This window comes from Nomascus leucogenys, chromosome 17 (genome assembly GCF_006542625.1).
Source record: "Nomascus leucogenys isolate Asia chromosome 17, Asia_NLE_v1, whole genome shotgun sequence".
In the NCBI taxonomy this organism is placed as follows: Eukaryota; Metazoa; Chordata; class Mammalia; order Primates; family Hylobatidae; genus Nomascus; species Nomascus leucogenys.
The window spans coordinates 34,419,463-34,445,680 of record NC_044397.1 but is presented as its reverse complement, the minus strand read 5'-3'; the positions used below and the strand labels follow the sequence as shown (position 1 = coordinate 34,445,680).

Below are 26,218 nucleotides of genomic sequence, written 5' to 3'. Positions count from 1 at the left end.
CACAGGCACACTCCAGGCATAGGTAAAGATCTGTGGGCATGGCTTGTTGGGATGAATTTCAAGTACTCTGGAATGAGGACAGCCATAGAGACAAGAGGAGAGTTAATAGATTTTATGTCAATGGCTCCATTTGTGTTTCTGATAAGAACCCAGAACCCTTGCACTCCCCAGAAACATTGATTGTTTGATTGTTTATGATTCCACATAGAATATGAACTCAAAGGAGGTCAGTGAGTGGTGTGTGTGTGTGATTATTTGCCAGCTGTCAAGGTGGAGAAGCCTCTTCCAACTGCAGGTCGATCACAGGGGGCCCTGCTACTGGCTGCAGCTCCAGCCCTGCCTCCTTCTCCACCATATAAACAATCCAACAGCCTCATTGAATCACTGCTGTGCAGGGCAGGAAAGCTCCACGCACACAGCCCAGCAAACAGCAGCACACACCTGAAAGGAAGACTCAGAGGAGAGAGATAAGGAAGGAAAGTAGTGATGGATCTCATCCCAAACTTGGCCGTGGAAACCTGGATTCTCCTGGCTGTCAGCCTGGTGCTCCTCTATCTGTGAGTAACTGTTCAGGCTCCTCTTCTCTGTTTCCTTGGACTTGGGGTGCTAGTCAGGCCTCTCTTTCCCTTATCTGTTTTGAAGATCAAAAAGGATGTTCAGGCTGGGCGTGGTGGCTCACACCTGTCATCCCAGAACTTTGAGACGCTGAGGCAAGTGGACTGCCTGAGGTCAGGAGTTCAAGACTCGCCTGGCTAACATGGTGAAACCACATCTCTACTAAAATTACAAATTTAGCTTGCATGGTAGTGCATACCTGTAGTCTCAGCTACTTGGGAGGCTGAGGCAGGATAATTGCTTGAACCTGGGAGGAGGAGGTTGCAGTGAACTGAGATCATGCCACTGCACTCCAGCCTGGGTAACAGAGTGAGATTCCATCTCAAAAAAAAAAAAGAGAAAAAAAAGAAAAAAAAAGATTTTCAAGGAGAAGTAGTTCAAGTGTTGGACGCTACAAACATATAGAGGTTATGATGGATGTTTTGCACATCTATAAAGGAATAAATAAGCATCTCCCCCATCCATCTTTAGTGGAAAGAACGGTTTAGGGACAGCATTGATTGAGGATAATCTAATAGACAATGGTTTGGACCCAGCTTACTAAACCAGAATTTGGATTTTACATTTTTCCCTTTAAGTTGCAGGAGAAGAGGATGAATCTTCTCTCCAGTGAGATCCTGGCATCCTAGAGCAGGTGGAGAGAAGAGTCTCTCCCTACTGTGTGTAGTGGAGGTTTCCCACCTATCACATTTTACTTCTAACTCAATTTCACACTTATTAAGAGTAAGGAATCATGGTCACATGGAAACAGAAAATACAAACCTCGTTTTAATTCTTTCACAGAAAAGTTAGCAATTCAGTGAGTTGTGGTAACATAGTTTCCATCTACTGGCATTTCAACATGAATTGATGTGGGTTAAATTCATCCTTTTTAAAGCCAGATTTTTTTGGAGATAGATTAATTCCAGCATGTTCCTTCTGGGTGATAAAAGAGGGCTATTAGTTCAGTATTTGTGACAATAAATGTGTATAAAATAACTTACCTTTCCAGAATAATGTCAGGAATATGAGTCTAATGCACAAATGTCTGTCTCTAGGACAAGATTGCAAATGTCTTCTTAAAAATACTTTCCCAAGAGTTTATTTTAATACCACCATTTCAAATACACCTGCTTAGCAGGTTATCCTAAACTCTCAGGGCTAGGAAGTAAGCAAGAGTGTGAGCCAGTGGTGATAGCAAAAGCATCCAGGTAGGATCCAGATGAAGTGAGAAAATATTCCTCACTCCTCAGGGTAGAACTCCAAATAGATATTCATGGGTCCTGGCCCCCTAGTGGAAGTCACTTGAAGGATAAACATGTTGGCATCTCATCTGCCTGAAGCCTGGACACAAGGGCACCATCAGTGTCACTCTGTGTGTGGTTGGCGATGTTGTGGGGCTGTCGCTACAGATTCTGGCAGTCAGGCAGACAATACCTTAGCCTTAGACTATGCCGGTACAGGCCAGGATTCAGAAGCTGTAGTGTAGACCATGCCCTTCTTAGGCCTATACAATTACATGCAATAGATGACTGATTCTTCTGTTAGCCTCTTCATTGTAACTGAAAGCAGCATTACTCTACCAAACAGAGGAGAGCTGGAAAGAAACTAAATAGTGTGCCCAGCCTAGCCTCTGCCTTGACATGGAACCATGTGAGTCTAGACACTCACCTAGATCTTTCCTCGGGGGCCAATGCTGCTGACACATTAACTCAGTAGTTTGTCCTGGCCTGAGAGATCATGTAACTTGTAGAAAGTTTAGAAGCAGAGATTAGTGTCATTGATTTTCCATGGCAGTGACAACAAAGGAAGGAACAGGGGTGGGAAAACCCAAGGCCACCCTGGTTTTGGTAGAGGGTGCACACACTTCCACTAACTGTTCTGGGGCAAGGATCCAAATGCACTATTGGGCCTGGCTATGCTGTCTCTGCTGGGTTCTCCAAACACGAGCCTCCATGCCATTTCTCAGTTGTATTTTACCACATATTATAAGAGTCACCGGATTTGTACAGAATGTTTGGAACCTATACTGCCTTAAGGGCAACACTTTAAAGAAGAGAAAACAAGGTCTTAATTGAACTGTCTGGAACATTTTATGGTTACTTATGTGGAATACTCCATTTTTGCTATCAACAGGAAGGTACCTGGCCATTAGAAGGTGCGTGTCTTTCAGCTGAAAGCACATATGAGGCATATGGATACATTTATACACACCATACTCTAGAACTGCGTTTTCCTAATTTGCCTGTCTGGGGCCAAGCTTGTGGGACTAGCAGATTCATGGTTGAATTGATGGCTGGCTACCTCTTCCATCAGCTGTTCTTCTTCATCCAGTCTTCTACCCCTCAGTAACCTCAGACTAGGAAGGTCTTCAGATATCCAGAACCCCCAGCTGGGGGGTCCATACATGGCCCATCAAAGATGGGTTGCAAGCAGGCCTACTATAGGGAGCAGCAGCCTTGATGGGTTTTCCTACAGACAATTGATGTGCAGATGCAATAAACTGACTGCTTTGTAATTGATCACCTTGACAAAAAATGAGCATGTCTGGCTGTATTAGTCTTTTCTTCCATTGCTATAAAGAAATATCTCAGGGTGGGTAATTTAGAAAGGAATGAGATTTAATTGGCTCATGGTTCTGCAGGCTCTACAGGAAGCATAGCAACTTCTGCCTCTAGGGAGGCCTCAGGAAATTTACAATCATGGCAGAGGGTGAAGGAGATCTTACATGACTGGAGCAGAAGCAAGAGAGGGTAGGGAGGAGGTGCCACACAGTTTTAAACCACCAGATCTCATAAAAACTCATTGTCAAGAGGACAGCACCCAAGGGGGATGGTGTGAAACCATGAGAAACTGCCCCTAAGATACAATCACCTTCTATCAGGCCCCACTTCCAGAATTGGGGATTACACTTCAACATGAGATTTGGGTAGGGGCACAGATTCAGACCATATCACTGGCACTGTGTTTATCAGGTGGATATCACCAGTTGGAAGGCTAGATTCCACAAGAGGAGGAATGTCCTTGTTCTTAGTTGTGATTCTTCTGCACAGTATCATTCAGGAAAATATGAGTCAATCACCCTCCCCAACAGCTCAAATCAACCAGATCATCTGACCACAGAGACTGAGGTGTAGCTGAAACGTGCTCGCATTTCCACGAGGCCAATGGAAGCCTTGAGCACAGTTGTCAATCTGTAGAAATAAGGACTCTGTGACTCCTCCAAGACCTCTCTGTGAATGACAGTTTAAGAAGATCCTAAAACAGGGTCAGAGCTTAGGGGGAAGGGAAAACATAAAAGACTCTGAGCAAATTTTAAGGACAGGTCACCATAGGCTCTCAGTGACCCCCTGTGATTGAGTCGATGCAGTGATGCAAAATCTCATTATCATTGCAGAAGACAAAAAAAAAAAAATGTCACCCTTTCTACCTAGGATGAGAATCCCAAAATCAGGGAAGAGTCCACTTACTAAAAAGACATGAGGGAATGACGTGCCCTGGAAGAATTCCTGCCTGAACCTCTCAGGATCATTCACATTTGAGAACATTTATCAAATATTCATTCCAGGACTGGGACCATGAAGACTTCAGCTGCTTTTAGCTAATTATTGTAACTTTTTGGTGTCTCATGGTGGAGGCACCTGATGAACAAATATAATCATTGCCGTTGGAGTTACTGTTATTTTTTATGGCCTTAATGTTACCTCCTTCTCTTGATCATTCCAGTTCCTCAGTCAGTGACTCACCAGCCCCTATATCTATAAAGGCACAATCCCTGAGACCTGATTATCTGTTTCACTTTGTAGATATGGAACCCATTCACATGGACTTTTTAAGAAGCTTGGAATTCCAGGGCCCACACCTCTGCCTTTTGTAGGAAATATTTGGTCCTACCGTAAGGTGAGTGTTTTTGAGCTTCCTCTTTTGCTTCTTATGATTGCAAAGAGCAACTTATTTCCATCAGTAAAAATGCTTCTCCTCAGGAGGAATGTCTGAGGTTTTATACTTTCAGAAACAGTGTGTAGGCATCACTCAGAGCATGGCAAGGTTTACCCTGGGGCTCTCGTGCTAACTCTCAGGAACCTCAAGTTTGCCTCATTTGGACAGCCCAAATGTCAAGTAGATCCAGCAATCTGATGTTCACAACTTGGTGTGCAGACTTTGTGAGCACAATAAAGAGCATTTCCTTTTTGCTCCGGGCAGGTTCCCAGGAAGGTACAGCCATACTTAGTTACTATTAAAAGTAGGAACAGGAGCCCCTGATTGTGGCTTGTTATCTGTGGACATGAGAGTAAAACTCCTCTCTGTAGCAAGAGCTCATGAGTAGCCTTTTTCCCCTTCCTCCTGCACAGCTTTGAAACTCAGTTTATTAGGGAGATCAAGTATTTACCATGGGTCACTTGCACCTGCTCGAAGCCTCTTCAAAAAATGCCAAATTTCGTGAGGGAATTTCCATGGATCTACCCCAGCTCTTACTCCCCATGACATCTTTTGCCACTTTGAGACACAGAACAAAGGTGTTCTGCTTTACTTCTTTTCCTTTGAAGGCTGCATCTTGTGGGTGAATCTGAGCACAGAGTGGATGTAACTGAGATGAGATAGTGATTGTTTATTAACCTCAGATATTTAAGCACAATATTAATTAATGGGTTTATTTTTTACACAAACGCAGAATCACATGTAAAATCACTAGAAAGGGGATGATTTGACAAAATTATTAAATATTTAATTTCACTAAATAGAATGTCATATGTGCTACATGGACTGGGGACTTTGGCCGAGCCTTTGTGCCTAACCTTATCTGATGCTGTGTTCAGGGCCTGATCCCTGGATGGGAAATTATGAGCTCATCTCCACAGGGCCAGCAGCAGCAGTCAGCTCTCTGGCTTAGATAATCTTTCCTGCATACCTGAGGCTTGTTTCTCAGATTCTAGTTCTCCCAAGTGAGGGCTTTGTTGTCTAATTACTGCCCAGGAATTTCATATTTTTTCCCTCTGCAAGAGCAATAATTTCCCTACTTTCACATGCGTCCGTGTGAAGAGACCACCAAACAGGCTTTGTGTGAGCAATAAAGGTTTTTAATCACTTGGGTGCAGGCCGACTGAGTCTGAAAAAGAGTCAGCAAGGGGAGATAGGGGTGGGGCAGTTTTATGGGACTGGGGTAAGCAGTGGAAAGATACAGTTAAAGGCGGTTATCCATTGTGAGCAGCGAAGGGGGCCACAAGGTGCATGGTGGGGAGATCATAAGACTCATTGTGCAGAGAAGAATGTCACCAGGTTGATTGATGAATCAGTTGGGGCAGGACGGGAACAAGTCATAATGGAATGTCATAAGATTTGTCAATCAGTTAAGACAGGAGCTGGCTGTTTCATTTCTTTTGTAGTTTTCAGTTGCCTCAGGCCATCTGGATGTACACGTACAGGCTTGGGCTCAGAGGCCTGACATTCCTGTCTTCTTATATTAAGAAAATTAAAACAAAATAGTGACGAAGTGTTGGGGCAGCAAAAATTTTTGGGGGGTGGTATGGAGACAAATGGATGATGTTTCTCAGGGCTGCTTCAAGTGGGATTATGGGCCATTTGGACGCCTTAAAGAAAATTTTATAATGAGTTACAAGAAATAGGAATTTAGGCTGTGGGGAGATCTTGGGGCAGAGGATGGTACCATGGACTTGTTAAAAGTAATATTTGTTGTGTAGAATAATTGGTGATAGTCTGAATGTGTTTTTATATTAATTGAGAAACCAACTGAAGACACAAGTCCTGAATAAGAGAAGGAGAAAAACAGGTACCAGAGGACTAAGAATAGGGAGGAGCCAAGACACCCAGTTAGAAAGTGTCCAGGTGGATCCAGAGTAATTATTTGCCTGGCTGGCGAGTTTTTGGTCTTTATCTTTAAGCTTTTTTATATTGTCATATACCAGGCCGGGTTGGTTTAGATAAAAATAACATTCTTCATTTAAAAATATAGAGTCCTCCTTTTTCAGCAGTGAGTAGGTCAAGGCCTCAGCGATTTTGGAGGATGACTAGGGCTAAGGAGTCAATCTGGGTCTGAAGGACTGATAAAGTTTGTGATGTATCTGTAATGCTAGCAGAAAAGTCATTAGAAAGGCTACAGAAAGTTGTGACAGAAGTTGAAACGCCTGCTATTCCAGTTCCAAGGGCAATAGTGGAAGCAGAAAGTCCTAACCCTACAGGTACAGGGATTAGAGGAATAACTATTTTTTGTCTGGTTGGTGTCATAAGGGGGACAGGAAGTTGTTCAGTCCCATTTGCAAATTGAATTTTTTCAATTTGGGAATAAGAAAAACTAGTGTACATGTACCTGTCAAATTAGCAGATAGACTCATGTACGTGATGGAGCCACAGAGGAAGAAGAGGCCTTGTGCAAGACAAAACTGGAAATGCAAAGTGAAAAGATGAGAGGGAGTGCCAAAAGAGGTGTCTTGCACCCAGACTCTTAGGGATTTAGCAAGGGCATCAGCCCTTACTGGCTGTAATGGGGATTGATGGGGCAACTGGGTAGAGGGGGAGGTTTGATTTTTTTATGGTGTATGAGAAAGAGCATAGTGTCTACAACCAACCTTTCATTGCTATTCATGGGGTTGGGTATAAGTAAACAAGAAGGGGGAATGGGAGGAGAGTCCGAAGAACAAGGGGAAGGTACCCAAGAATGAGTGAAATGCAGGGCAAATGTCTTAAAGGAAATGAGAGATTCTAAGAGGGGGCTAGTGGCTTGTAACCTCCATGGAAGAGGTTATGAAATGACGACAGAATAGAATGGGCCTGTGAGACTGGAAGGAGATATTTTTCTTGGTCTAAGAACCATCTTCCTTGAGTGGGGAGGGATTGATAGGTGGAAACTTCAGTGGGAGAGTAAATAGGAGTGACTGATGAGAAGGAGAAAAACTGGCCATGAGGGGCAGAAGTAGGAATATTGGCTGCTTCTTTAGCTCTCTCATCAGCATAATTGTTGCCTTGAGCAATGGGGTCTTTGATGGCCTTTGCAGTGAATGACTCCAGCGTTTTTTGGAATTAAAGTGGCCTCGAGAAGAATTTTTATTAAAGAGGCATTAATGATGGAGGACACTTGCATAGTGAGGAAACCTCTTTCGGTCCATATTACAGCATGGTGGTGCAGGGTGTGGACGGCATTTAGAGTCAGTATAAATATTGATGTGTAGTCCCTTTGCAAGAGTGAGGGCCCAAGTTAAGGTAATGAGTTTGGCTTGCTGAGAGATAGTGGAGGGGGGCAGAGCAGTAGCCTCAATGATAGATGTGGAGGATAATATAGCACAGCCTGCCTTTGCTGGTGAGTGGTGATTAGGCCTGGTGGAACTGCCATCAATAAACTAACTGTGATTCAGGTGAAAAACAGGAAAGAAGGAAATATGGGGAAATGGAGTGAATGTCAGGTGGATCAGAGAGATACAGTCATGGGGGTCAGGTGTGGTATCAGGAATAATGTGGGAGGCCAGATTGAAGTCCGGGCCAGGAACAATGGTAATTTTTGGAGACTCAACGGAGAGTGGGTATTGCTGAAGGAGCCAGGGAGCAGAAAGTATATGCAACAGATGTGAGGAAGAAAATATATTTTGGAAGTTATGAGAAATGTAGAGGGTGAGTTGAGCATAGTTTGTGATTTTGAGGGCCTCTAAAAGTATTAGGGTGGTGGCAGCCACAGCACAGAGACATGATGGCCAGCCTAAAACAGTAAGGTCAAGTTGTTTGGACAAAAAGGCTACAGGGCACAGTCCCAGTCCTTGTGTAAGAATTCCGGCTGCACAGCCCTGCACTTTGGCTGTGGGTAATGAAAAGGGTTGGGATGAGTCAGGAAGAGCTACTGTGGGAGCAGCCTCTAGAGCTGTCTTCAAGGAATGGAAAGAGGTATGAGGAAAGGATTTAGGATCTATGGGGTCAGCTAGGTTTCCCTTTGTGAGTTTATATAATGGTTTTGTTAGGATGGCAAAACCAGGTATCCAAAGGCAAAAGTATCCAACCATGCCCAGGAAGGAAAGGAATTGCTGTTTTGTAGAGGGGTTGGGGTTTGAGAGATCAGCTGGACATGATCAGCAGGGAGAGCACATGTGTTTTCATGAAGAATTATGCTGAGGTAGGTAACAGATGGAGAAGAAATTTGAGCTTTGGAGGGGGATACCCGATATCCTTTGGAGAATAAATGTTGAAGAAGCAGGAGGGTATCTTGTTGAAAAGGCTCAAAGGAGGGACTACAGAATAGAAGGTCATCAATATATTGAATAAGGTGAGAAGCAGAGGGATGGAAAGAAAGTAAATCATGAGAAAGAGCTTGGCTGAAGTAATGAGGGCTGTCCCAGAAGCCTTGCGGCAGTACAGCCCAGGTAAGCTCCTAGGACTGATGGGTGTCAGGGTCAGTTTAGGTAAAAGCAAAGAGAGGCTGGGACGTGGGGTGCAAGGGAATCATGAAAAAAGCATCTTTAAGATCAAGAATGGAATAGTGAGTTGTGGAGGGAGATATTGAGAACAAAAGAGTGTACGGGTTGGGCACCACAGGGTGGATAGGAAAACAATTTGCTTGATAAGGTGCAGATCCTGAACAAACCTGTAAGACTTGTCCAGTGTTTAGACCGGTAAGATGGGGGAATTATAAAGAGAGTTTGTAGGCTTTAGAAGCCCATCCTATAGCAGATGAGTGATAATAGGCTTCAATCCCCTTAAAGCCTCTTGTGGGATGGGATACTGACATTAACCTGGGTAAGGGTGATTAGGTTTTAATGGGATAGTAATGGGCATGTGATCAGTTGCCAGGGAGGGAGTAGAGGTGTCCCATACCTGTGGGTTAAGGAGGAGGGATACAAGAGGAAGACACGAAGGAGGCTTTGGTTTGGGAAGAAGGGTGGCAATGAGATGTGGCTGTAGTCCAGGAATAGTCAGAGAAGCAGATAATTTGGTTAAAATATCTCAGCCTAATAAGGGAACTGGCAGGTGGGGATAACTAAAAAGGAGTGCATAAAAGAATGTTGCCCAATTTGGCACCAAAGTTGGGGAGTTTTAAGAGGTTTAGAAGCCTGGCCGTCAATACCCACAACAGTTATGGGGGCAAGGGAAACAGGCCCTTGGAAAGAAGGTAATGTGGAGTGGGTATCCCCCTATCAATTAAACAGTGGATGGACTTACCCTCCGCTGTAAGAGTTACCTGAAGTTTGGCATCCATGATTCTCCGGGGGGCTTCCGAGGTGATCGGGCAGCATCAGTCTTCAGCCACTAAGCCAAGGAGATCTGGGAAGGAGTCAGCCAAGAAACATTGGGTTTGAGCTCCAGGAACTTTAGGAGCAGTGGTGATGTGAGTCAGACAGTCCAACCTCCAGTTGGAGCCCACACAGAGAGGGCATGGCTTAGGAGGAATCCCACGCTGTGGGCATTCCGAGGCCCAGTGGCCAGGCTTTTGGCATTTGAAGCAAGGTCCATAAGAAGGTTTTGAAGGAGCCCCTGGGAGCTGTGGCTTGGATGTTCTGAAGGTTTTGTTTGCTGGAGACATAGTTGTGGGTTGTCTTACACTGGAGGCAAGTAGCTGTAACTCAGAGATTCATCATCACTTGGCTGCCTCTTCTCTATTATGATACACCTTGAAGGTGAGGCTATTTAAGTCCTGTTGTAGGGTTTGAGGCCTGGAATCCAATTTTTGGAGTTTTTTTCTAATGTCAGGAGTGGATTGGGTCATAAAATGCATATTAAGGATAAGGCAGCCTTCTGGCCCCTCCGGGTCCAGGGCTGTGAAGCGTCTAATTGTAGCTGCTAAGCAGGCCATGAACTGGGCTAGGTTTTCATCTTTACCTTGGGTAGTTTCCTTTAGTTTTTCATAATTAACAGCTTTGTATGCTGCTTTTTTGAGCCCCTCGACTAGGCAGGAGACCATGTAATCTCACCTAGCTATACCTGGGGAGTCCGTCTTGTACTGCCAATGGGGATGCTCTTGGGGAACTGCCCTGATGCCTTCTTGAAGGTCTGGCTCATGACACTGGTGGGTGTCAGTGTGAGATTGGGCTAGGGTATAAACTCTTTCCCACTCATCTGGGGAGAGGGTAGAAGTCAGGATGACATTTAAGTCACTCCAGGTTAAATTGTAGGACTGAGTTAAATATTGGAATTCCTGTATATATTTAGTGGGGTCTGATGAGAAAGAGCCTAAACGCTGACTGATCTGGGAGAGGTCGATAGAGAAAAAGGCACATGTACCTTGACTATGCCTTCAGCTCCAGCCACCTCACTAATAGGAAATTGTTGGGCAGGTGGAGGAGGTCTAGTCTCAGAATGAAACTGTAAGGTGGAGTGGGTGTGAGGAGGGGAGGTAATACTTCTATTACAGGGTGGGGGAGCAGAGGCTGAGGAAGAATTGGGACCTGGCTCGGCCTCGTGAGGAGCAGCCTGGTGGGGAGGGGAGAGGTCAGATGGGTTCATGGAAAAGGAGGATTCAAAGGACTCAGAGCTTAGGGTGGAGACTGAAGAAAGAGACAGGAGAGAAAGAAGAAAGATTTGGGATGAGTCTCACTGGGATCAGAGACTAGGGAGAGACTGTTGTGTAAAAGAATGCCTGGATGTCAGGTACCTCAGACCATTTGCCCATTTTTCAACAAAAATCATTCTGGTCTTATAAGATCAAGAAATCAAAAGTGTAATTTTCTGGCTATTTGGAACCATTGTCGAGTTTGTATTGGGGCCAAGCGGTATTGCAAAAGAAAATAAGGAATTTAGGTTTTAGGTCAGGTGTTAGTCAAAGGGGGTTTTAGGTTTTGAAGAACACAGGCTAAGGAAAAAGAAGGGGGAATGGAGGGTGGAAGGTTGCCCATAGTGAAGGGGGCAAGCCCAGAGAAAAGAGAAGGTAGAGACACGGAGAGAGGGGGGATGATACTTGCCACCCAGGGGAGGCGGTGCTTGCCACCCAGGGGAGGCGGTGCTTGCCACCCAGGGAAGGTGGTACTTGCCACCCAGGGGAGGTGGTACTTGCACCAAGGTGAATGATCAAGGCAGGCATCCCCAGAGTGATCAGACACCTCTGAAATGTGGGTGAATAACCAGGCAGGTGTCCCGCCAGTGATTTAGACACCAAGGGAAGACTGTTCCCGAGTCCGTGACCAGTGCCAGAGTTTTGAGTTCATGGATAAAATGCATCTCCTCTGTCTCTACCAGAAAAGGAAAGAAACCAAAATTAAGAAAGGGAGAGATTGAAGCGTGGAGGGATAGCAAGAGAGGTTGGAGAAGAGAATAAAAAGAGGCCACTTACCCCATTTAAAATTGGTGAGATGTCCTTGGGCTGGCTGGTCTGAGGACCCAAGGTCATAGGTGGATCTCCTCATGGAGTGAGGGCGAGGACAGGGGACTGGACTCCCAAAGGAGTCCCCCTGTCCCGGGTCTTTGGCACCAAATGTCATGTGCATCCATGTGAAGAGACCACCAAACAGTCTGTGTGAGCAATAAAGCTTTTTAATCACCTGAGTGCAGGCTGACTGAGCCTGAAAACGGAGTCTGCAAAGGGAGATAGGGGTGGGGCAGTTTTATAGGACTGGGGTAAGCAGTGGAAAGTTGCAGTTAAAGGAGGTTATCTATTGTCAGCAGAGGAGGGGGTCACAAGGAGCATGGTGGGGAGATCATAAGACTCATTGTCCAGAAGAAAAATGTCACGAGGTCGATTGATCGATCAGTTGGGGCAGGGCAGGAACAAGTCATGACGGAATGTTGCAAGGTTGGTCAATCAGTTAAGGCAGGAGCTGGCTGTTTCACTTATTTGTAGTTTTTGGTTGCCTCAGGCCATCTGGATGTATACATGCAGGCTTGGGCTAAGAGGCCTGAAACCCACCACCTTTCCTATGTCAAATCCTTAGTAGATGTACCCCCAAGATACACATTCCTCGGACCTTCTTTTCCATAGTTGAAACTTCACCCCTGAAATGTAGAAACAGGAAAGTTTTTTTTTTAAAGTTTCAGTGCGAACTCGGAGCAAGTGTCATAATTTGCTGTCTCCGGTGTGTAGAGGTGACATTTTCTCAGAACTTCCATGTTAAGCTGGAAAACTGGAAAGTGAGTCCACTTTGTCATTCACTCACTCACTCATTTTCTCACTCAACAAAAATGTCTCACACTTATCTAAATCTGCTAGACTAAAAGAGGTCCCTGGTGTCTGTAACTTTCTAATTCTGCTAGAACTCTAGAGCAAGCTCATGAAATAAATGAAAAGGATGAAGAACAAAGAGACAAAAGACTGCACGTTCCCTTCTGATGCTCACTTACATTCCCTCAGCCTCAGTTTCTCCACATGCCCCTGGAGGTGATCATTCAAGGATTTATGAGATTTTAGAGACAACATATGAAAAAGCAAAGAACATCAGAAAGACAAGGAGTTACTTAGTATTTATACACAAGGATAAGACATTCAGTATTGACAACACTTAAAGAAAATTCAAGAGTGATTTTAAATTTCCCATTTCAAATACCTCCTCTATTTTGTTTCCTTTCTCTTATGATGTCTCTAAATAAGCTTCCTCTAGCTGCCAGCAAGTCTAATTTCATTGGATTTGACTGTTTTCAACCCCAATTAGAGGCAGGGTTAAGTACATTTAAAATAATAATGAAATATTATTTTGTTTCTCCTCCCAGGGCTTTTGGACGTTTGACATGGAATGTTATAAAAAGTATAGAAAAGTCTGGGGGTGAGTATTCTGGAAAATTCCACTGGATAGACTTGTTTCTATGATGAGTTTACCCCACTGCACAGAGGATAGTCTCAGCCCAGAGCCTCTTGGGATGAAGCTCTTGCCAACGTAACTACAAACAGAGAGGTTTTCTGAAAGAAGAAGATATGTATTTGGGAGAAGAGTATTAGAATGGGAATCTGTGTGCCATTATAAGCTATGTGCAAATTCAGGGAGGTAAAGGAAGACAAAGATGTTCCAAGGAAAATATGAGGAGGACTTCATATGGATTTTGAAATAGTTCTCCTTCACTACAAAGATCAGTAACAAGGGTGATGCAACACCAAGGTTGGACAGGGAGTTGCTGGGCAGGTGTCCTTGCAGAAATATTTTTGTGTAAGGTTGGGTTGGGCTTTCAGCAAGCTTGTGGTTTCGCCAAGTATTTTGTGATAGTTTTGTTATCAGGCACACAAGCATGAGAATCCACTCATCATAGCCTTCTTTGATTTATTTGTCAAGGTTTTTAACCACACACATAGGCACACAGACACACTGACACACACACACACACGTGCCATAATTTTGGTTCTCACAATGTTCACACTGGCTACTGTAGAATTTTTGAGGCTTGTCCTACCAAGGATCCCATATGTCACCAGGTGTTGAGGTCTTCGGTCTAAACTAGGCTGGGAGCATTGTGGTTACCACTTTTCTCCAGGCTTTGGTGGCCCAGGGACTCCCAGCATCACTTTCTGTCCAGTGTCTGCCTATTCCCCTCTTCTTTTTTTTCTTCCCTTGATGCCCTTTTATCACATGCATTGTCTCAGACCCTTCGAATATGTGCTCATAAATGCATGGCATCATCTCCTTCCCACATCGATTCACTTTAAATTAAAAGCCAAAACTCTTTCATTTAAACTTTGGATTTAACATGCTTTTGAAAGAAGGGTTGAGAGATATAGAGAAACAGATTGGGAAACCATTTATGCTCTGCTGTTTCTTTTTTTTTAACTTTCCATGTAAGTGTGGAATTTTTCATTCTGTTTTATTATTAACTTTAAGCCAAGACTTTTTAATAGAGGGATATATAAGTATATCTTTGTCTATACATTTCTGCTGAATTTGAAGAAATGCTGAATATTCTTAAACCATTGTGTTCCCTGGTGGGCTGATGGACTGTGATTTTATAAGGTGGCCTCAGCCAACTGCAGCAGCTGTTCCCTGTCAGAGGGGCTAGAGGTTTGGCAAGAGTGGTGGAAGAGGTGCAGTGGTGTGTTCGTTCACTAGAAGCATCAGGGAGAAGGTTTTGCCTGTTTGTACTTCATCTTCTCTCATCAAGTCTTCAGAAACCACAGTGCTGCCTGCAGGGTGCTGTGGACCTGGCATGGCCCATACAGGCAACACGACTGAGTAGGAAGGACACACAGCTCTGGATGTCCATTGGCCCCATAGCAACTAGCTTTGAAACATTTAGTCCTTGTGAGCATGTGATGATTTACTTGCTTTCAATTTTCCACGGACCTAATATTCTTTTTAAAGTGAAATATTTTAAACCTATGAAACATTGTGGAGAATGGCATGGGAAATACCCATGTATGCACCACCCAGCTTAACAAATGCTCTCCTGTCATTTCTAACCACGATCTCTTTGAAGAGCTCTTTTGTCTTTCAATCTCTCTTCCCTGTTTGGCCCACATTACCCTTCATCATTTGAAGACTTGGGTAGCTCCTGTGTCAGACTCTTGCTGTGTCTTATACCTAATGAACTAGAACCTAAGATTACTGTGTATTGTACAACTAGGGGATTATGTAATGTCAGGATCAAAGTCTGGCTTCCTGGGTTTGGCTCCAGCTGTAGCATAAGGCTGTTGATGTTTAATCAACTCTGTTTTCTCCACACAGTTTTTATGACTGTCAACAGCCTGTGCTGGCTATCACAGATCCCGACATGATCAAAACAGTGCTAGTGAAAGAATGTTATTCTGTCTTCACAAACCGGAGGGTAAGCATCCATTTTTTGAAATTAAAATACTCATTGATTGATTAAATTTTTATTTTAAAATTTTTTTTATTTTTTTCTTTATTATTATTATTATTATACTTAAAGTTTTAGGGTACATGTGCACAATGTGCAGGTTTGTTACATATGTATCCATGTGCCATGTTGGTGTGCTGCACCCATTAAATTGTCATTTAGCATTAGGTATGTCTCCTAATGCTGTCCCTCCCCCTTCCACCCAACCCACAACAGTCCCTGGAGTGTGATGTTCCCTTTCCTGTGTCCATGTGTTCTCATTGTTCAATTCCCACCTATGAGTGAGAACATGCAGTGTTTGGTTTTCTGTCCTTGCAACAGTTTACTGAGAATTATGGTTTCCAGTTTCATCCATGTCCCTACAAAGGACATGAACTCATCACTTTTTATGGCTGCATACTATTCCATGGTGTATATGTGCCACATTATCTTAATCCAGTCTATCGTTGTTGGACATTTGGGTTGGTTCCAACTCTTTGCTATTGTGAATAGTGCCACAATAAACATACGTGTGCATGTGTCTTTATAGCAGCATGATTTATAGTCCTTTAGGTATATATCCAGTAATGGGATGGCTAGGTCAAATGGTATTTCTAGTTCTAGATCCCTGAGGAATCACCACACTGACTTCCACAATGGTTGAACTAGTTTACAGTCCCACCAACAGTGTAAAAGTGTTCCTATTTCTCCACATCTTCTCCAGTACCTGTTGTTTCCTGACTTTTAATGATGGCCATTCTAACTGGCGTGAGATGGTATCTCATTGTGGTTTTGATTTGCATTTCTCTGATGGCCAGTGGTGATGAGCATTTTTGCATGTGTCTTTTGGCTGCATAAATGTCTTCTTTTGAGAAGTGTCTGTTCATGTCCTTCACCCACTTTTTGATGGGGTTGTTTTTTCCTTGTAAATTTGTTTGAGTTCATTGTAGATTCTGGTTATTAGCCCTTTGTCAGATGAGTAGGTTGTGAAAATTTTCTCCCATTCTGTAGGTTGCCTGTTCACTCTGATGGTAGTTTCTTTTGCTGTGCAGAAGCTCTTTCATTTAATTAGATCCCATTTGTCAATTTTGGCTTTTGTTGCCATTGCTTTTGGTGTTTTAGACATGAAGTCCTTGCCCATACCTATGTCCTGAATGGTATTGCCTAGGTTTTCTTCTAGGGTTTTTATGATTTTAGGTCTAACATTTAAGTCTTTAATCCATCTTGAATTAATTTTTCTATAAGGTGTAAGGAAGGGATCCAGTTTCAGCTTTCTACATATGGCTAGCCAGTTTTCCCAGCACCATTTGTTCAATAGGGAATCCTTTTCCCATTGCTTGTTTTTGTCAGGTTTGTCAAAGATCAGATAGTTGTAGATATGCGGCATTATTTCTGAGGGCTCTGTTCTGATCCATTGATCTATGTCTCTGTTGTGGTACCAGTATTTAATGTTATTTTGACAAGAATTGAATTAAATGTATAGATCAATTTAGGGAAAGTCTTTATCTTCACTATGTTTGGTCTTTCAATTCATGAACATAGTATGCCTCTCCATTTCCTTAGATTTTCTCTGATTGCTTTTAGCAATTTGTAGTTTTCAGCATGGAGATCCTGTAAATGTTTTGTTGGATTTACAGCTAAAGTATTTCATTTTTGTTGGAGTGACTGTAAATGATATTATGTTTTTCTTGTATTTTCAGATATTGATTGTTAGTACATAGAAACGTGCTTGGTTTTTGTTTGTTGATCTTGTATCCTAGAACCTTGCAGAACTGACTTAGTATTTCTAGAAGTCTTTTTGTATTCCTTGAGATTTTATACATTGACAATTATGTCACTTGAAAATAGAGACAATTCTTTTATTTCCTTTCCAATCTGTATGCCTTTTAATTCTTTTTCCCAGTATAATGTCAAATAAATGCGGTGAATTTTTGAATTATTCCTAATATTAGGAAGGAAGCATTTGGTTTTTCATCATTAAGCATGATTTAGATGAAGTGGGTTTTTTTTGTAGATTCTCTTTATCAAATGGAGGAATTTTCTCTCCCTAGTTTGCTGAATTTTTAACATAAAAGAGTGCTTTAAGTACTCATTATAAAACAAAATATGGCTATGGAAGATGAAAGAAAGTTTCAATCATGCTGGCTTGATAGGCCAGATCCAAGTTGGCAAAAATAATTCTCTTTCTTCTTTTTTTCTATCCATGGAATAAAAAATTAAGAGAAAAGAATGTTAATAGAATCGCATTATTTCTTCAAAATACATTGTGAGTTTTAAAAGTATTACCTACTTTTTTTATTATACTTTAAGTTTTAAGGTACATGTGCACAACGTGTATGTTTGTTACATGTGTATACATGTGCCATGTTGGTGTGCTGCACCCATTAACTCATCATTTAACATTAGGTATAACTCCTAATGCTCTCCTTCCCCCCTCTCCCCACCCCACAACAGGCCCCGGTGTGTGATGTTCCCCTTCCTGTGTCCATGTGTTCTCATTGTATATTTTTTTAAATCCACCACATCAAGGCACCTCTTTTAATGTTGCCCATGGTTTAGGTGAACATAAAGACAGAGCTCCTCTGAGGCAACATACAGTCCAACAAAGCCACCTGCCTCTCTGTCGCCACTCTCTCTCTACACTGCATGAGCACTAGGCGTTGATCCTGTCTATTCCACTGGAAGAACAGGTTCCCTACCATGTGGAGAATTTGCATGTAAAAGGAGACTGGGATATACAGGCTGGAGACCACATCAGGTGGCTGGGTCTCCCGATCACTGCCCCCACATACAAATACATCCCAGGACACTGGGCATCTGGGATAAATCCCTATTGAGCATCTATCATAGGGCCTGTCATCTAGTAGACAGTCACTAAATATTTGTTAAATACATGATGCCTGTTTAACACATTTTCTACAACCATAGAGATCTCCACAACTGATGTAGGACAAAATGTTTCTGCTTTGAACTCTAGCCTTTCGGGCCAGTGGGATTTATGAAAAGTGCCATCTCTATAGCTGAGGATGAAGAATGGAAGAGAATACGATCATTGCTGACTCCATCTTTCACCAGTGGAAAACTCAAGGAGGTATGAAAATAACACGAGTTTTAATTAGAAACTGCAAGAACGAATCAGGTGGGGAGAGGTAGAAAGTAAGATCACAGTTCCTTTCCAAGGGGTAGTCTGCTGAATTTGAGCTTCCTAAAAATGGTCTTTTTATGTACAGAAAACCCATCATAAAATTCATTATACAACGTCACTTATTGTTCCATGCCAGGGAAAGTCATGTCCTTCTGGGACTTGTGTCTGCACATTTAACTATGGGTGGTGTTGTGTTTTGTGCTTAGATGGTCCCTATCATTGCCCAGTATGGAGATGTGTTGGTGAGAAATCTGAGGCGGGAAGCAGAGACAGGCAAGCCTGTCACCTTGAAAGAGTAAGTAGAAGCACAGCCATGGGGTTCTGAGCTGTCATGAGCCCCTCCATCTGCCTGCCACGGAGCTGATATTCCCACTGTTGGGTTATTCCAGTGACCAGACAAAAGGAAGGCTGTGGTAATGCAACTTCAATGGGTCACCCAAGGTGGGGCAGCTCCGATGAGGAGGTGGGGCAGCTGGAGGAAAAGGATCTTCTCCCCTGTGCACAGGGGCCAGGGTTTACATCTCCGTTAAATTGTCACCTTGGATATTCTGGAAGACTAAATACATCCTTTAGGGGGAAAAAGTGTGATTGTATCAGAGTTTTAAGCATGGAGTGTATGGGATGGTGGAAGGGGAAGGCACTTGTTATCTGTTGGTTGGCAGTGAGTAGGGTGGGAAAGTTATACTGGAGAACTTAGGATAACTTTGATCATTTCATGTTTTTTTCTGAGGATATCAGCAGAATACCAAATATTAAACATTCCTACCATTTCTTTTTCCTCCAGTCTCAAAGAGAGAGGGTGGTAAAAATGCTGTAGGTAGGGCAAGCCTATTATTTGCTGTCTACACTTATGCAGGAATAACAGGTGTAATCTGAGCCTGTCCTGGGCCGACCAGGGATATGTGGTCACTCACTATAGAAATTTCCAAACCAAATTTTGAGAGATTGTTTTTTAACCAGGACATCACTGGTCATTATATTTTACAAAAATAATTCTGCCATCAGGGCAACCTCAGCTCACCACAGCTGGGGATAGTGGAATTTTCCAAAGCTTGAGCAGGGAGTATAGAGAATAAGGATGATATTTCTAGGAGCTCAGAACAGGATACTGTTGCTTTATAAAGTGTTGAAGAGGAATCAGCTCTGGGCATAGAGTCTGTAGTCAGTCAATGTCACCTGTCTTGAGCCCCTTAGGAAGAGTGAATTTTTCTACTCTTGTTCTGCTGAAGCACAGTGCTTACCCATCTTGTATCATCCACAATTAACACATGCTACTGCAGTTGTCTGATAGTGGATCTCTGCCTTTCTATGACTGGGCTCCTTGACCTCAGAGGTAAGTCTAATTCAGTTGAGTGTCTCCATCACACCCAGCGGAGAGCCAGCTGTGTCCCTGACACCTGTTAACCACCTTCTGATGGAGTGTGATGGGAGATGATCCAGTAGATTGTTCTGAAAGTCTGCAGCTCTTTGTCTGTCTTGACTGGACATGTGGGTTTCCTGTTGCACGCATAGTGGAAGGATGGTAAAGAGGTGCTGATTTTAATTTTCCACATCTTTTTCCACTCAGCGTCTTTGGGGCCTACAGCATGGATGTGATCACTAGCACATCATTTGGAGTGAACATCGACTCTCTCAACAATCCACAAGACCCCTTTGTGGAAAACACCAAGAAGCTTTTAAGATTTAATTCATTAGATCCATTCACTCTCTCAATAAGTATGTGGACTACTATTTCCTTTTTTCTCTCTCTCTCTTAAAAATAACTCCCTTATTGAGATGTAAATCACCATGTAATTCATCCACTTAAAATGTACAGTTTAATGGTTTGTAGTACATTTGAAGATATGTATGACCATCACCATTGTAAATTTTAAAACATTTCTGTCATTCTAGAGACCTCATACAAGTTTAGCTATCAACCCCCTGCCACAAACCCTGTCATCATATGCAACCACTAGTCAACTTTCTGCATCTATAGATTTGCCTATTCTGGTCACTTCATAGAAATGATATTAATTTGTCAGGGTTTTTTTAATTCTCTAGTTCATGAATTTGTACTTTAGTCTGTATTATTTTCTTTCTTCTGCTGGCTTCAGGCTTAGTTTGCCCTTCTTCATTTACTGTGTTGTGGCATGAATGTAGATTATTGATTTGTGGTTTTTTGTTCCTCTAAATTTAGACATTACAACTATGAATTTCCCTCTGGGCACTTCTTTGCTAAATACCATGAGATTCTGGCCTATCACATCTTAATTTTTGTTCAGCTCAAAACAGTTTCTATTTGCCCTTTTAATTTCTATTTTGACTCATTGGTTACTTAAAAGTTTATTATTTAACTTCCACATATGTGTGAGTTTCCCAATTTTGTTACCTTATTGATTTTAGCTTTATCCCATGATAGGTGACAGAGATACACTGTGTTATTTCTACCTTGACTACCTGCTATTTCTTGAACAGCATGATTAATTTAAGCAGCAAAATATGATTTGGGTTATCTTAAGAGACCCTAGTCCAATATAAAGGCAAAGAGATTAGGGCATTGAATTTTGTTCCTTTCATCATTCGAAAGATGCACAAGGGGCTGCTGATCTCACTGCTGTAGTGGTGGTCCCTATGCACAGACCTGCCCTTGCTCAACCACTGGCCTGGAAGAGGGGCAAAAGTCACAGAAGGAATGGCTTCCAGTTGAGAACAGTGATGTATTTTACTCTTCTGATTGGTAGAGAAAAGTAGAATTGCTCCAGGTAAATTTTGCACATTCACAATGGTTTGATTTACTGTTGGTTTTTTTTTTTTTCCTACAGAAATCTTTCCATTCCTTACCCCAATTCTTGAAGCGTTAAATATCACTGTGTTTCCAAGAAAAGTTACAAGTTTTCTAACAAAATCTGTAAAACGGATAAAAGAAGTTCGCCTCAAAGAGACACAAAAGGTAAAATGTGGTTGTAGTTATAGGAGGATGTTTAGTTTTCATAATTGTTTAGATAATATACATATGATTGGTGCACTTCCCTGTATGTTTTTAGAGAAAGATTTTAACATAAAGAGTACTTTATGTTTAGAGCAAGATAATTTATTTGGTAGGAATGCAGAAATTGGAGTTTGGGGAAGGAGATATGAGAATGAGTCAGAGAGAGCACTTAAAATTTGATATGAGGCACAATTAGTATGCCATGGCATAAATATTATTCAGGTAAAACTTTATCACATCACTTCCCTTCAATAAATTGTCAAAGGATAAACATTACTGTTTGGAAATACATTTTATTGGTATTATGCTTTCTGTACATCATAGATTGGTAAAGAGTCATTTCAAGTACAAGCCTGTTATTTTACACATTCTCCAATGAAAGGCCCTATCAGGCCACCTGCTGAAGTGTAGTGTGTTACATTTGAGCCCTCTGACAGCCTCGAGTGATCAGAGGTCTTCTCTGGGAATTGAGGCCGCAAGGCTGGCTAACTCAGCTTTGCCTTCATGAGCCCTAGAGTCCAGCTGAAAGACATCTGCAGGTCAGGGAGGCAAGAAGGGGTAACCCAGGTGTCACTGAAGATTGTATAGATTTGGGGAATGTTGCAGTATTTGAAGGTGCCCCCACCAAAGCTGCTGATAAGTTCTGGAAATGTCAGGAGAATAATCTGTGTGGACATTGATGAAGAAGAAGACAGAAGAATAAAAGGTCCAGGACTTCTTCACGGGTATGCAGTTAGGACTAGGGAAAAGACCAAACAGCAATTGAATATTTTAGCCAGATTTGTTTCAGGAAAACATCCTGCTTTCCAAGGATTTAGATGGATATTCTTTCTCACTGGTGACTCAGGCAACACCTGTCAGATTTCTGGTCTCCAAGGGGCTATATTCTCAGAAGGGAGGTTGAGGACTGCACTTCTGATTAACTTCTGACTTCATGAGTCACTTTCTGTCAATAAAATTTCTCTTTTTGCTTCTAGCACCGAGTGGATTTCCTTCAGCTGTTGATTGACTCTCAGAATTCGAAAGACACTGAGTCCCACAAAGGTAACCAAAGTGTGCTTCTGAGGGCTACTGGTGGGGCACTCAGAGGGAAGGTTTTGTTCTGAAAATGTGCATGAAGTATTCCAGGAAGATGAGAATTTCTGCCACATAGCAGAACGACACAGGTTTGGATGTTATAAATTGAAGCTGGAGGCACTTTCTAGAGGCATGCAGGCATAGATGGCCATGTTCTAAGCTTAAAGGGCAACCCTAAGGAAAACTGGCATGCCAGGAAGAGTCAGCGGTCTGTGGATCACCTAAATAAGATCAAATGCCAGTTCTCAGCCTCCTCCAGATCCACAGAATTAAAATTTCTTCCTGGAAATTTATTAGGTTTCTGCAAAAATAATTGCAATTTTTGTGATTACTTTCAATGGCAAAAACCGCAATTACTTTTGCAGCAACTTAATGCATCTAACATCTAATCAGGAGGCATGCTGTCCAAATAAGGGTGATTTTAACTGGCAATTTTTGGTGAAAGTGTGTTCACCAGGTTAATCAACTACGAAGTTATTTTTTCCTTTGCAATGGATAGGTGACTTTTGGGAAAACCTCTGAGATTTGCAACATTGTAAATATCCTCTTTGTCTTCAATCTTTACCTACCAGTTTTACAACCCATGTACGATTTTTACGGAATTCATTGTTACTGTGACAGTGGCAAAATGATGGCCATGTTCAATTTCAAGCCACCAAGATTTGGCAGTCATCTCACAAAATTCCTGAATATTTAATCATTGGTTCTAGAGAGCAGGAGTAGGCTGACTTTAGCATACAGCTTTAAATATGTTCATGTCTACATCTATTTCTGTCTGTCTATCTATCTATCTATCTATCTATCATCTATCCATCTATCATCTATTTATCTACTTATTGATTATCTAGCTATCATCTCTCTGTCTATCCCAATACAACTTGCTGTGATAAAGGAAATAGCCTATTGTTTTAGTGTTTCATCTAGAAATCACTAGACACATATAGCTATTGAGCACTGCACATGTGGCTAGTGCCACTGATGAAAAATTTTAAATTGTATTTAAGTTTAACTGAATAAAATTTGATTTTAAATAGCCACTAGTGGATAGTGGCTACCATATTGGACAGCAGAGCTCTGAACTTTGAGATTACAGTTCAGTTTCACATCAGTATCCTCAGGTTCATGGTAACAGAATACAATTATTAGATAGTTGAATTTACCCACAACTGCATCACAGAAACCTTCACTGGTAAATCACAGCTCTGTTGTCATTTCTCACACTCCCTTCATATTGGTTTTGGTGGTGAATTGCATGGTTGGAAACAGGCACTATATTTATTTCTGTGTTCCAGGTCTCTAAATGTCCTAATCCAGTCCTGATCAAACAGACCAGTGATGGGCCATCCTGAGCTTCTCTCAGGAAAAAAATCAAGAGGGGGCCAACTTGGAATCACAAGAGCTTATACTATTTTAATGTCATTCATCAGACTGTAATCAATCACCACTCATCTAGCTTTTTGTCCGTCTTCAGTTGCTGTACATCCTGAGATAGTCAATTCTGAGACCTATAGCCTAGGTCTATCACCTGGTGCATCTCAAAGATATAATCCATACTTCTCAACCTGGGCTATGCACACAAATTATCGCATCTTGTGAAATTCAGATTTTGAATCAGCAGTTCAATGGTGGGGTTTGAGATTTTGCATTTCTGTTTTTGTTGTTCTTGTTGTTTCATTCTGAGACGGCGTTTTTGCTCTTGTTGCCCAGGCTGGAGTGCAATGGTATGATCTTGGCTCACCACAACCTCAGCCTCCCAGATTCAAGTGATTATTCTGCCTCAGCCTCCTGAGTAGCTGGGATTACAGGCATGCGCCACCATGCCTGGGTAATTTTGTATTTTTAGTAGAGAAGGGGTTTCTCCATGTTGGTTAGGCTGGTCTTGAACTCCTGACCTCGGGTAATCCACCCACCTTGGCCTCCCAAAGTGCTGGGATTACAGGTGTGTACCACCATGCCCAGCCTTTGCATTTCTAATAAGGTCACAGATGCTTATGACCCACGGACCACACTTTGAGTAGCAAGAGGTGGTCTGTATTCCAATATTGGTCTCTTAAGTTCCCTCAAACATATCTAACGGAAAGGTCCTTTAATTTTCCCTACATCTAACCATTAATGTCGCAAATTCTCTCAAAGTTTGTCAAGGTATATTGTAGCTAAAATGAATTACATTTTTCTTGAGAGAGAAGACTACCCCATATTAATTTACAATAAAGTACTTTTAGGATCATTCAAGGAGCACACAATGATACTGAGTATGTTATGCAGAAATGCTCTCTCTGGAAATTACCCAGCTGTGAAGGTGGCAGGGATGGCATGAGGAGGAGTGGATGGCCTACGTTCTTGAAGACCTTGGGGAAAACTGGATTAAAATGATTTGCCTTGTTCTGGCTCTGTAAGACACACATCAGAGTGAAACCACCCCCAGTGTGCCTCTGAATTGCTTTTCTATTTTTCCCCCTGGGGATTTGAAAGTTTCACTTCGATTTCTCTTCATATAAACTGTGATGCCCTACATTGATCTGATTTACCTAAAATGTCTTTTCTCTCCTTTCAGCTCTGTCTGAACTGGAGCTCGTGGCCCAATCAATTATCTTTATTTTTGCTGGCTATGAAACCACGAGCAGTGTTCTCTCCTTCATTGTGTACGAACTGGCCACTCACCCTGATGTCCAGCAGAAACTGCAGAAGGAAATTGATACAGTTTTACCCAATAAGGTGAGTGGACAGTACATGGAGAAGGAGGGAGGAGGTGAAGGCTTAGCAAAGATGCCTCCTCACCACTTCCCAGGAGAATTTTTATAAAAAGCACAATCATGATTGTTTCACTCACAATATGTAGTAAGGCTCTAAAAATAAAAAGGAGGAAGCATAGGGAATGGTTGCTATTGACAGAAGTATAAGATCTTTGCAAAGCAGTCCTCTCCCTGGTTCATCTGCTTTCTGTTACCACAATAATGCTAAGTAAAAAAAATCCAAAAACCTCCATGGCATTTAACAATATGCATATTGCTCACACATATTGATAGTGAGCTCTGCTGACATTGGCAGGACTTCCTCTGGTCTGGCTGTGGTCTGACGGAGCCTGGCCCTGGGTGCGCTGTGCAGGTTGACTCAGCTCTGCCCCATACGTGTCTCATGTTTCAGTCAGGTAACCACTGGTGAAGAAGCCAAGCTAGGAACCAGGGTATCTGACTTCTGAGCTAAACTCTTAAACTGTATAATATTGCCTTTCAAATATAACACCAAGTACTAGGTGCATATCGACCACACTGTTTTCAGACCTCTGCCAAAACTCGGATTCTTTGTGGTATAAAGAGACACGGCTTTGGGGCTGGTCTTCGTGTGGCAGTGAGGTGAACACAAAGGGATGTTCTTCAGAGATTACAGTCCAGCCCTGAAACAACAACTAGGAGACTGTTTCAGCAAGTGAGGACAGGGCTGTGTGGGGTTGTATCCTCTTCATAACTTTGCCTGGCACTGAAATCGCGTGCTCTGGTAACATCCAACCAGAACCTTCTTTTGTCATATTTGGGATAGAAAGGGACTAGTCTTTCCTCAAATTATTGATAGAGATTTTATATAATATAGTGTTTCTCTCCACATTTTATGTATATAACAAAAGCCCTGCTTTTTGTGTGTTTATGCATATATACACACACACACACACACACACACAAACACACATATATAATACAAATCCTGCTTTGTAACTGTTTTTGTATATAAAATAAAAAAAGTTATGAACCAGAACT

General features: G+C 42.2%; 1 protein-coding gene across 3 annotated transcripts in view; it reads left to right on the top strand.

The window, feature by feature from the left end:
* The first annotated feature begins 345 nt into the window (after positions 1 to 345).
* LOC115830387 (cytochrome P450 3A7) overlaps positions 346 to 26,218 on the top strand; it is a 39,895-nt gene continuing 14,022 nt past the window's right edge. For 2 of the 3 annotated variants that reach the window (XM_030796954.1, XM_030796955.1), the window contains exons 1-10: positions 346 to 557; positions 4,401 to 4,494; positions 13,225 to 13,277; positions 15,162 to 15,261; positions 18,251 to 18,364; positions 18,625 to 18,713; positions 19,986 to 20,134; positions 21,223 to 21,350; positions 22,367 to 22,433; positions 25,021 to 25,181. In XM_030796954.1, the coding sequence (XP_030652814.1) occupies positions 487 to 557; positions 4,401 to 4,494; positions 13,225 to 13,277; positions 15,162 to 15,261; positions 18,251 to 18,364; positions 18,625 to 18,713; positions 19,986 to 20,134; positions 21,223 to 21,350; positions 22,367 to 22,433; positions 25,021 to 25,181 (1,026 nt within the window). In that variant the 5' untranslated portion in view covers positions 346 to 486. The remainder of the gene's footprint in view (positions 558 to 4,400; positions 4,495 to 13,224; positions 13,278 to 15,161; positions 15,262 to 18,250; positions 18,365 to 18,624; positions 18,714 to 19,985; positions 20,135 to 21,222; positions 21,351 to 22,366; positions 22,434 to 25,020; positions 25,182 to 26,218) is intronic. The other variant, XM_030796956.1, reaches the window with a different exon arrangement.